Here is a 12,726-nt window from a genome sequence, read left to right as displayed (position 1 = left end):
TATTATCTGATTTTTGCAAGAAATGACACAAAATAAAGGTAAATAAATTGAAACATGAATGTGTTGGAAAAAATGCTACTGCTGTTATGAATGTAGGCTTCTGTTCATTGATGTACTCTTCAATATTGTTTAGCTTCCAGACCTGCAAAGTGACTGGGTAGTAAGATGGCCAATGCTTCTTGACTATACCTGTGAAATGCTTTGTTAGCTCTGACTTTTAAATAAGAGCTTCTGAATTTCTTCAGAAACCTAGGAGATGGCCAAAGTGTGTTACGAAGTGTTACTACCTCTGCTTCAACATGTCTCTGTAGTGGTCCCATGATGAGCACTGCAAGCAAAGGGTCGCAAGGGTAGCTCTATTTTCTCTGGTACTTGCTCCCCCACTGGGCAGTGCAAGGCCTTAGGGAAGGAGGAGAGGTGCTCCAAGAGCAAGGAAGCCTTGGCAAAGTGGCTCTATAGCTGCACTGTGAAGAAGATGTGTCTTTCTTCGCACATCTGTTGATGTACGTGGGGAAAAACAGGTGTGATATCATGAGAAAACTCTCCCGCCTCCACCTAATGTTTGTCCCCGGTTAGGCAGTGGCCACACAGAAGAGGTTGCTTTCTACCATACTGAGCAATACATCTTTCTGGTTTCCTTGTCCTGCCCTTTCTGCTCTTCATTACACAGCGTCGCTTATTTCATAAAGGAATTGTTAACTGGGCAGGGTAGGAGAGCAGTGTCTTGGTTTGTAGTCCATAATACCTTTTTGTTGAATGTTTGCTCTCAGGGTGAAAATGTTGGACATTACTGGTGTGCTGAGGGTGGTCTGGATGTTGATGGGCTTCTCAGCAATTTTTCTTTCTGTAGTATTCTCAGAGGTGTCAAAATTTACTGTATCAGAGTTTTTGAAGTGTAGGATTATTATCACATTAGATGTCAGGAACCTACAGAGGTGCTCTTAAAAATGCTTTCCATGAACAATAGGTTTAAGAATAATAGAAATCTCTCTGTATTGCAGGAAGCAATGGAATTTGTCTTCTATTTGCTGTGGTACCAAAGGTGCTCCTTGGCAAGAGAGAAAGAACTAGATGTGAATACTGATGGTTCAGTAAGCATGCTTTAGGGACAAAGTGTTTTAATATGAAAGTGGCAGCTCTGTCTTTTAGCTCTAGCAAAGTAGGAACTTCAATCCTAGTGGGATTGCTACATCTTTGCATCTCCTAATGGGCCTCAGATTGTAGAATTGCTGAGCTGAGCACTTGCTTTTTCCAACAGGATAGAATAAGAGATTGAAACTGTGACTGTTTCACTGAAGTGATAAAAGGCCCCACGAAACAGAGAGAAAACAAGATCTCCCTAATCTTTCACTACATTTTTTAACCACTGTTGTAATCATCTCTGAAAAAAAGCTTTTTCAGAATTTGCTTCTTTCCTTCCTAACGCGTCACCATTTATGCTTACCAAAAATTGGTGGAAGCTGCTGCCAAGACAAAGAAATCTCCGTGCTTGACTTTTCTCAAATGTACACTCGAGAGCCTCAAAATCACTGCAGTATTGCCTATAGGTAAAAGACATGCATTAAAGTTAAAATGAGTTAAAATTAAGGCCAAGCAGGGATGAAATGATCTATCCAAAGGCACCCAAGGGCTTTGTGGTGGAAGTGAAGCTTCCATGTCATGGTGATGTCCTGTCCGTCAGGGCTTCCTTGCTGCCAGACAGAAGTTAGTATTCTTGCACTCACTTTCTGCAAATACAAATGACTAGGCAAGGCACAAGGCCATGGAAAACAGGCCTGTGAAAGGAGGTTGGTGTGTATTAAACACTGCAGCACATAACAGCTCTTGTCCCTGAGGTACTGTTTGCAGAAGAAGGCAATGATAGAGCTCATCTGAAAGACAGGAAGCTCTGTGTATGCTGAAAGATACATTGGGCTCACTATTTTTAGTTTATTAAAGCTATCTGTTATGTTTCTTTATTGTCTTCAGCTCTCTGGCCTCCTCAGAGATTTGTTACTCTACTCATTGAAAAGAAGGGCAGCGTGCTATGATTCCTCTGTCTTCTTTGTTCCTAGCACATAGGCTGAGCATTTTGGTTTATGGCAGATACTTAATGCAAAACAGATGTGAAAGGGCCAAGGTAATGATGAGTCTGGTACCTTCCCAAGAAACTCTTTCCTGATATTCAAGGGTAAAGAAAAGTTATCAGCATGGCTTGGGGGGGTGGGGGACAGGGGAAGGGCATGGTCTTGGGATTGTTGGGAGTCCTTCTTCCTGATTTGTATGAATCTTTTACTTTTTTTTTACTATGAACCCCAAAAGCTTAAACGCTGGATATTATTACCTTTATAACAGAGCAAAGTGATCATGCTGCACACGTTTTAAGATGCATGCTATTTAAAGTCAGCATTATCTTTTTCTACCTACTTAATTTTGCCTCTTTAATGGAGCCTTAGAAACGTAGTTTCAGAAAATTGTGTTTACTTACTCAGGTTCCATTTCACTATAAATGGCAAGGTTTTTTTCCTCCTTTTATAAAGCTCAAGCATGAAGGTAGTTAAATATGTGTAATTTACGACTGGCTGCCCAGTCATAACCAGAAATTTGTCTGCACAAATTTTGTCACAAGGAAATGGCTCCTTGTGTTCTACCTGTTCCATTCCACAGACAACCCGCGGTCTGGTGTCTTCACCTTTGAAGTATTATAACTTTGCCAGGTACAGTGGGTTGGAACAGGTGAAAGAGCTCTTCTGGTTCATAGTCAGCTTTGCACTATGTTCTAGGACATTATATTCTGGGCAAAAGAATTTTTTATCCAACACTGAGGTTGGGTAAGCACGTTCATACAATTCTTGAGAGGGTACAGTGAGAAGGAGCTGTCTGGTATGCATATATTCAAAAGAAGCATAAAAGTACTGGGCTTCCACCTCGACACACATAGGCTCCTTCTGCATGGGCCCAATATATAGGCTTTGGAGAATATCGATCTATGCACAAGGGCAAGACTTCCTCTGGAGAGGAAGACTGGGGTGCAAACACCAATCCTTACCCTGCTTTATTGGGATAACTTCAGTGTTTTTAGGATCTTCCATTTACCTTGGAGGATCTGAGGGTATTGACTGAGGTACTGAGTTTCCCTGTTCTCCCCAGAGTTGTCTGTCCTTAAACAAACTTTAAAAAGGAAATCAGAAGTATTGTTTCATGTTAGAGAGTTTTCTATTTGCGACCCTACTGCAAACCCTTATAGACAGCAGTATGTAAACCAGTCAGATTAGCACAGCCTCCTGGAATCTATACTCTTCATCTCTTTCCCCTCATTTGGACAGTTACTCAGCTTTTGCTGATGAATGTAGACACCACAATAAGAATAGATTATAAATAGAGGAGAAAAACATGTGCACTATAGGGATTAAAAGGAAATATGAAAGTGGTAGATCAATGAAACCTAGCCAAGTAAACTGAATGCATATTTTCTAACCTGAGTTATGAGAGATTTAAACTTTGCTGAGAAGTGACTGTTTCCCTCCATAGTCTCAGTAAAACCTGGTCATTACTGGCAAAATAAAAAATTTCCATTGCTTTGTAGGATGTTTACTTTTGCGCTTTCTAACTCTTCCCTCATGTAATCTTCATCCCCTCCAAAAAATAGTGGGGAAAAAGTATGTCTCCTTCGGCTGGAGAGCTGGCATTAAGGAATATCTTCATTAGCTGTGAAAGCCAGTTACTGGCCCAAATGGAAACTTGCTTTGCTATGCTTGAATTGCCCCAGCACTATTATTCCATGTGTTTGCATGTCTCTAACACGAGTATTCTGCACATGGATTAATATTAAAATGACCTGAATTCTGAACTTGGTGGTTCAGGATTTTTTTTGTTTTAGGCTTTGGTGTGGTTTTTTTTGGCCAGAATGTGCATGTTAACACCCTTACTTTTATAGTACATCTTCTAACTGCTGCCACTTGCCGCCTGCACACCAATACTATGCCAGATCAATGAAACTACGCTTTCTAGGTCCATTATATCAGTAAATCAAGAACGAATTAATTCCCCCCCCCCCCTCAGTCTTTGCTGTCTGAGGGTTGGCCCCTCCCCTCATGCCGGTTTCTCTCTCTTCGCAGCGTTTTTTTTTTTTTGGGGGGGGGGAAGAAAGTGCAAGTACCCCTCCGCATGCTTTATTTAAATTATCTCTTTTCTGCCCTGCTTGTCGCCCGGGGAAGCGGAGGAGCGAGGCGGATGGCTGCGCTTGCCGGGGCGAGGCTGACCTGGCTGCTCTCTGAGGAGGGCAGGAGGGAGAGATGGGGAGCAGCAGCTCTCCCGCTGCAGCTTTTTTTTTTTTTTTTGGGTTTGGGTTTTTTTTTCTTTTCTTTTTTTTTTTTTTCCTTTTCTCAATGCGGGCTGCCCCTTTCCGCCCAGGCAGCTCAGCCTGCCCCGAGCGGCGGGCACATCGCCTCCATTCAGCCACATTTGGTATGCATGAGCACTGCCGTTCCCACGCAGGAGCTTGCTTTCTTAAGGAGGATCGGTGGCCACAGCCTCTCGCCGCTCGCCCAGCCCCAGCCCAGCCCAGCCCAGCCCCAGCCCAGCCCCAGCCCCAGCCCCAGCCCCAGCCCCAGCCCCAGCCCCAGCCCAGCCTCTGCCCACGCCGGGCCAGCCCTGTGCCCTGCCCTGCGGCAGCGCGGGCGCGGGCGGGTCACGCGTGGGATGCCCGCGCCCCGGGCGGGCGGTTCTCCCCCGGTAGGCGCTGCCAGGTCTGCGGCGGATCTCCCCGTGGGGTTTGTGGAGGGTCATGAATCAGACCGATGCTCCCCGGCCACTCAACTGGACCATCCGCAAGCTCTGCCATGCCGCCTTCCTCCCCTCCGTCAGACTTCTTAAGGTAAGGTGACAGCCCGCCGTGGGAACCGCAGCCCGCAGCTCGGCATCTGCCCGCAGGGCTGCGGGCGCTGTTGCTAGAAAGTTAATTCAGAAATAGTCCCAACTTCGCTATTAATTAGCTTCCCTTTATAACCTTTTTCCTTTAAAACCCCTTGCGAGTCGCTGAAGATACCAAAATTTTCTGTCTGTGCTCCCGTTCGGCACGTTTTTTTCTGTGGGGAAAGGGCTGTAAGGGGTGGTGGATATCATCTGTGCTTCTGTTTGCCTTGCCTTAAAAAAAATCAAGCCGCGAACTTCTAGGGATGAAGAAGTAGTCTGTTTCTAAGGTGTGTTCCTTTGTGAGCGGCTCTCTGATATCTGGTCTTTGGGGTTATCTCATGCCTGTTAAATACCCGAATGTCCACTACTACTCAGAACAACTTGTAAGTGGAGCAAGATGTGAGTGGACAAAAATCATCTTGGTTTGTTGAAAGCTGTACATAGGAATAGGGTCAGTTAAAGACTGGCAGTCCAGACAGCATCAGTGAAACTTTCTGATGGTGGTTTTTTGTTTATTTGTTTAAACACAGTTTTGAAGGTGGTTTTGGTGGTGTTTTAAAATGTGTTTTCCTAGGAGGTAATTATTAATTATTCAAAAAAATTATTTCAGAATATAGACAGCGGAGGGCTCTTAATCTCAGCACGCAAAGTACCACTACTATTGTGTGTCCCACTGAAGCTGTTATAGAGGCATTTGTAACTGCAAAGCAAAATATTTTGAGTCAACTTTGTGATGAAAAAAATGTTACATTGAACTCAAAAGTCTTCTTTGTTCGTGGAACTTCTTAATTAAATGGATTATACAATGAAAACTTAATATAGTTAGATCCCTTTAGGCTTCTGCACCTGTAGTATGGTTTATAAAATGTTGGATTCATGACGCTAATTATATCAGTTCATCTTAGTACTTGATAGTTTGGTTTTGAAATTAATATGCAGCCAGGTAAAACATGGCTACTCTAACAGTGTATTTGAAGGTAATGTTTTGTCTGATATCACCGTTTGATTTTGTGGGGGTAGCTCTGAAATTAGGTCAGCCCTTACTAATGCAACATCTTTGAATAGTAGTGTGGCATATGATAGTGCGCTTAGCAGATGTATATTGCATGTATAGTTATTGTACGTGTGATGCACAAGTGACCATACTGTGTATCATAACAGGTATTTGTCACACCCCAACAGGAAGGGGTTACCCTTGAAAAATATTTCTGCTTCCAAACCAGATGTATGGCTCCTGGGAGGTACACTGTGACCAGCTCCAAAGAACAGAAGAAAGATAACACTTAGATTGCTGAAAAAATCAAAATATAACTAATACAGAACAAATCAGAAAAGTGTTGTTGATTCTCTTGCAAAGGATTTCCCCCCTCCCCCCACCGCAGAAGCACACATTAGAATATCCATACTCTACAAGTCAGATACATTTAGGAAAACATAATTTTCCCAAGGTGTGAGAACACAGATGTGGGGAATTTTATTATCATTCTCCATATCAGGAAAGAAAAAAGAAGAGGTTTGCAATATTTCTTTTTTGGCAGACAAATGTTGCCCCCTGTGTATGGTTTCTCTTCATTGCACGTTTTAAGGGTGAACGTTGCAATTAATTATTAAAAGAGCTGACTAAAAATGATTTTCTGAAGCTACAGCTATAACCTTTTAGGGCCAGCTAGGGAGGGGACCCTGCGGAGTTAACAAGAGCTGGGCAAAGGACTAGAGATGAGCAGCCTCTGCACGGAGGGGTGTGTGAGGTGTGGGAGAGACCACAGCAAAGGAGGTGGGACTCTGGCACCTTCCTGAGCTGATGCGCAGCGCTGTTTGATTGGAGAGGGAAATGCATATATCAGCATCTTCCAGGCTCCCAATCAGCTTAAAATTTTGCTTCCAATATATACTTCTTATCTTTGTCTTTTATTATTTAACATGTTCAAAGCAAATGAGTCACATAACAGCAGGGCCCTATTGTCCTAATTCCCCAAGAGCCAACCTGAAGGAATTCTCCTGTCATGAAGAGCTATTAAGGGAAGAGTGTGATAACAGCAACATTAAATTGCCAGATGAGCAGTATAAATATTTTCCTGTTTTTTTCTCAGGGAATTTGAAAATTTTTATGTATACAATTCACTCATCAGAAGGGTGTGTCTATTCTTTTCTCTCGTGTCTTTCTCCAAAAAATAAAGAAAAAAACTTTTTTTTTTTTTCCTAAATGAAAAGGCGTCCTGTAAATCCACAAACATTGGAAAGGCAAGTGCAGACATCTAAGCTCATTTTTTAATTGCCCACTTTCCAAATGGATTAAGTGGTCATAAGGACTAATACAATATTGCTTCTTAGTGGATATCTAGTAGACCCTTTTTATACAGTCTTTGTCTGCAGAGAATGCCCTCAATAACAGAATAAACTTTGAAAAAGCTGATATGTAATGGTACATTTTTATTATTATCTGCTTTATCTGTGGTTGCCAAACTCTTATTTGAACGTACGCTGTAAATTTATTAAGAGTAAAAGAATGTAAAATATCATCATTTCTTTTGTCATTTCCATGCTTTATTTTAGTCTACCAGAACAAAACAACTATAAATGACATTGTTAAGTTGAAGGATACACCTTTGACTGAACTTGTATGAATGAGAGACAGCAGGCATTTCCCATTTTACACACGAAAAAATCACTGTGGCATGACCTGGACCTTGGTAATAAACAGCATGAACTTTTTGATTAATTCTGTGTCTTCTTAATAAGTAATTTAAAATTCTTATCCTGTGGATACAATTTTAAGCGTAGCATCAGTCCTTTCACACTGATAGATCTAAACGAACACTGGAATCTAGGATTTGCATGGAGGCCTCTCACTGTATATTACTCACTAACAAACCTGTGGGATTGTCTTGAAATGATTGGTTTTAAATAACTAATAAAAGCTGTTATTCAACAGGTAGGCTATGCTCTTATTCTGCTCCATTGAAATGGTGTGCAGTGCTCCGTTGCCTGAACTGACATTTGATACGTCTCTGGCCACAGTGACCTCATTTGATTTAGATAAACTAGGATCATTTGCAGACGCTGTCCAGCTTTGCTCCCTGTGCTTTTCTTCCAGGCGTGTGTTCCTGTTCTAACCCACTTCACTAATACCCTCATGTTTAGGTACGGTTTTATAATCCTGTTTTCTCGGTTTTTCGTTTTCTAACAGGCACACCGAGTACTAGCAACTGTATCTGAAGTAGAGATTGAAACAAATTATTGGAGAATATTTTTACGACTTGTGTCATCAGCTCATCCTTCACTACTCCCATTTTTTCCCCTAATAGATATTTCCTGTAGCACTTTCCATGCTGGTACTTTTTGTAGTTGTTTCTATATGCTTAAACACATGCTAATGCACCACCTAATGCCTTCCCTTCTGAAGTAAGAGGATTAAGTGCCTTGAGCACATGTGCAGAGAGGGTGGCTTTGTGCGAAAGGGGAACCATCATTTTCCTTAGATGGTCAGGTTAGTTTCCAGAGGTGGCTTTCCAGCGGTGACTTGTCCAGCTTCTGTTTCTCTGCCTGAGTTCTGAAGCTTGTTTCTTTGTGTGTTTGGCCAAGGTCTTGTTACCTTGATACTTTTTTATTTCTTTTAAGGTAGGGTTAATATTAGTGGCAAGCAGCTGTGGTCCACTTTGTGCCGTTGTATGTGTGAGAGCTATTGTTCCAGCAGCAGAAAGCTCTGGTAGTCTGTTTGTTTCATGGTGGAGGAGAGTTTCTGAGTCTCCACATGTCAGAAGAAGAGATTGCCTCCCAAGAAAGGAAGCCAAATCCCAATGGCAGAATTTAGAGAACAACAGACATTTTAGAACGATGTTGTCTGGTCTAAAAAAGTTAATGAATGACATCACAGTAAAGACTTCGCTCAGAGGACCTTGTGCCCTCGGAGAGACTGCAGATGTTGCACTTCTGCTTGGGACAGATATGATACATGCCATGGGATCAAGGAATAAGCAATAGACTAAAAAAAGAAAACAAACACCCTAAACCGAGAGTAGACAGCAGACTAAAAAATAAAAGGTCTGTAATGTACAATAAGTCTAATACCACAGATTTGGAGATGTGCATGTGCAGAAGTACTGCACTAAAATTTTGGAAAGCAACAAATTGCCCAGTCTTTTTTTTCTTAATAAGACTACTAAATTTTTTTATAATGAACTCGAAATGCATGTCAATAAGTAGACTTGGAAGGCAGGAACTTTGAAAGGGTCAGAGGAAATGAAACAGAGTGAATGAGAAGAAACACAGGAGAAAATGTTTTGGCTAATTTTTCCCAGCGTATGGTTGAGTAAAAATGCCTGCTCAGCTCTACCAAATAAATACAAGGAACATTTACCTAACCTGGGCAGTAGCCTAATCTAGATCCAGGAACTGCTGGAAGCTTAAAGAGATCTAAATTTCTTACCATACGGGACAACAGATTTTTTTAAATTATTTTTATTTTATTGCCCTACCAAGAATGTGTGCGGTAACACAAGAGAAAACTAAAAACTTAAAAATGGTTCAGAGTGTCTTTTAAGTGTGACAATATATATACATATGAAATTCTAGCCAGACTGAAATATGTGAACTAGAAGTGTGGACAATATTTCTCCTGCTACAGTGAGTTTGGTTATGTCTGTAAGGAAGGTATCTACAGGAATAAAGACTGGGAAACACATGGCAGCCTTTATTAAGGTACATGGTGAAATACCACAGCATTCAACACCTTAAAGCAGCTACAATGTGATAGCTATTTGATTACTGAATATGACTTTATTTCAGGATACTTTTAAAAAATCTGGTTTCATAAACTGAACGAAAAATTTGCTTCTCCAGCATGGTAGAAGAATGAAATGTATCCTCTCTAAACCCTCTACTGTGAGAAAAAGGGACTGAGAGGATAAAGGTATATCTTTTGGAACTGCTTTCGTCCCTCACATGGATTTGAAAAAAAACCAAACGGTTATTGGACTGATAGAATAATCCTATAACTCAGGGAAGATAATGATGATAAATAATTTTTTAAATTACTTGTAAGTGGATTTTTGTACCATAATCATGAGGTGGTAATGTTAGATTGTGTTATGGTCTTCAGAAACAGAAGCATAAGTATTTTATGATATTTTGTTCACTGTCAATGAGAAAATGAGCAGAAATCTACACACAAAGGCAGTCAAATATGTAGATTTTTTTCCTCTTAGCTAGTCTTTTGATGTCCGGTTGGCAGCAAAGTCTTCTGGTTTATCACTGCTTAATAGTTAAGAATTTATTCCAATTATTATTTTAGTTAATTAACCATATCCCCCTTTCAAACTGCAGCAAAATGAGAGGGCAGGTTTACTAAGACTTGACTGAAAAACTGAGATACTTGGAACAAATCCTAATGCATACTGTTATCATTAGTGAGCTGGTGCTCTAAATGTTTCTGAAAGTAATATGCACATTAGCGTCAGTAAAATGAGGGTAGTAATTTACCTGTGGCTGCACTCAGCTGCTTACTGACTTAAATTGTAATAACAAATGAGCCACCACTATGCTTCCTTCAGGAGGATTTGATGCATTCTGGGAAGTAATGACAGTTCAGCCCTTAGGATCAGACTGCCTAAAACATAGGCATGTAGAAAATATCAGTCAATGTAACAATTTTCTTGTAAATGCGCCAATAGAAAAACTAGTCACACCTCTCGGTATGGTGTGACGCTGTATACGGTATGAAAGATAGATGAGTTTTAAAAAGGCATGCAAGTTCTCTTCAGGAAGAAATTATTTGATAAACAAACTTCTGTTTTCCTGCCAGAAAGATCATAGGTATGTCTGTTACAGTTGTAACAGACGTTGTATGTTTTTGCCTCTAATTCACATATTTTCTGGGGTGCATTATTTGTCCTTAGAAGCCCAAAAGCCACGTTACCAGCAAAGAGAAAGATTCTGCGTTCTGTTGTGTGCTCTGCTCTTGCGCCATCATTTTCATCATTTAAGGATGGAAGGAAAAAGAGCTGGCTAGGGCACTGCTATGTCTTTGCAGTCTCCTGCTTTATCGTCAAGAAATCCATGTAACACCCCAAAGCAGGGGAGCAATGGGGGCTGCAATATAGCTTCATGGCACCTTTGCACAGGTATGCTTGCATTACTGCGGCTCAGCTGCACCTCTAGTCCTTCACATTTTATAACCAAGTCATGGCAGTGTGGTAAAGACTGGGGTTAAAGAACTGATAATATGCCTTTTGGGGGTTACACGTTCCCAAAAGCTGCTTATTTCTTGAAGTCATGCTTCTCACCAACGGTGAGATGAGCTGATCCTTCTCACATGGCAACTGGGCATGTTCGTGCGTAAGGAGTTTTTGACAGATTACATCAGTTCATTTTTTCTGAAAGGGAAGGAAATGTAGAAGCTGATAGTGATTTTTCCTTATACAGAAGTAGTCACTTTATGTGGTTCATTCTTTGGTGCAGCATACGTTTTTATATGATCAAAGGTGAATCAGAGCTTGTTAGCAGTTTCCTTTGTTGACTGAATCTCTTCCATGAACATGACTCAGGTTGGTGGCCACTGACTTAGAAGTGATGTAGCAGCAAATCAGTTTCCACAACAAGAAATATTATCCCAATTAAGACAAAAGAAAGGGAGAGATCAAAACAGAAAGCCTATCAGTAGAAGTCATGTTTCCACGGGATAGCCTACATGTGGAAGAGGCAGACACATCAGTGTCATTTTGAAGGAGGAGGCCGTAGTCTACTAATTCCATGTAAAGGGAAAAATGGTTTTGACTTTCAGGTTGGAAAAGGCTGTGTGAATGCAAAGTTTCTTCTTTTAAACCAGAGAATTTTAGGGAAAAAAAAGGCTTTTCTTTCCAGGTACGTCACCACTGTGTGAGAGCTTTTCAAAAAGAAGTGATAGAAATGTGATTCTGTGAAACGGTACTATTAAATTTTCAGTCTTGATGCAGCAGCTAAGGTATAGAAATACCTGTCTGTTTTAAAGTAAGGATCCTGCAATGACTATGGGTTTTTATTCTCTTGCACATCAACACTGTTTTGCAGTGCTTTCCCGAAATCCAGCTGTTTCATTAGTGCCTTTACTTTCATCCCAGAAAACACAGTGGGGCTTTGCCACCTTCTGTGCTGTGAGGGCAGTGGGCTACAGTGACAAAGGCGAAGTATCAGACAAGTCATGCAGGGTTGTCCATGTTTTCTGCGTGCAGAAAGACTTCGCTCATCAATGATGTCTGCTTCCCACGAGGCTCAGTCTGCTCATATTTGAATACTTACAGAAGGTGGCAAGTGGCCTCAATTCCCACTGGCCTTTGCAATAATTGATAATATATGAAACACTGCAATAAACTTGCCTATCGGAAAGTAAATGCAAGTTTCCTAATTTGTGACTGCGTGAGAGATGCTTTACGGTCTTGTTGCCACAGAAATTAAATCTTTGAAAAAGTAGCATTTTTGATATATATTAACACAACAGAAAAAAAATAAAGCTGGTTCTGAGAAGATGCTATTGTTTTAAAAATAATTGTACAATGCTACTAAGTACAGAAGTCATACAACCAAGAGACTACAAATACAATGCTGCTTAATGCGTCGCTGGAGTTCTGTATTAACAGTGTAAGATTCTAATGTTCTGCAATGCTGTTCCTTATGTTTGAAAGGGTGGCATGTGAAAAATTCAGGGCACAAGACCATAAAGTGAAGCTGAGTGGTTTTATTCCACCTGAATTGCTAACAAGACTATGCTACAGTGCAAAGAGAAATGCCTTTGGGGCACTCTGGAAATTTATGTCAAAGCTGGTAATAAAGCATGAAATCAAATAACTTCATTGAAAATAT

General features: G+C 40.9%; 1 protein-coding gene across 2 annotated transcripts in view; it reads left to right on the top strand.

Moving 5' to 3' along the window:
* TRPM3 (transient receptor potential cation channel subfamily M member 3) overlaps positions 1–12,726 on the top strand; it is a gene marked incomplete at both ends in the record, with an annotated part of 425,131 nt that overhangs the window by 132,350 nt on the left and 280,055 nt on the right. The window contains one exon of one of the 2 annotated variants that reach the window (XM_082497004.1): positions 4,766–4,855. The exons of the other annotated variant lie outside the window; for it this stretch is intronic. Coding sequence (XP_082353130.1) covers positions 4,766–4,855 — 90 coding nt within the window. Of the gene's footprint in view, positions 1–4,765; positions 4,856–12,726 lie in introns of those variants that run through there. 2 annotated transcript variants of the gene reach the window in all.

Source organism: Vanellus vanellus (assembly GCF_965231255.1).
Source record: "Vanellus vanellus genome assembly, chromosome: Z".
Lineage (NCBI taxonomy): Eukaryota > Metazoa > Chordata > Aves > Charadriiformes > Charadriidae > Vanellus > Vanellus vanellus.
Note: the sequence above shows the minus strand (reverse complement) of the source record. Positions and strands in the feature narration are given on the sequence as shown.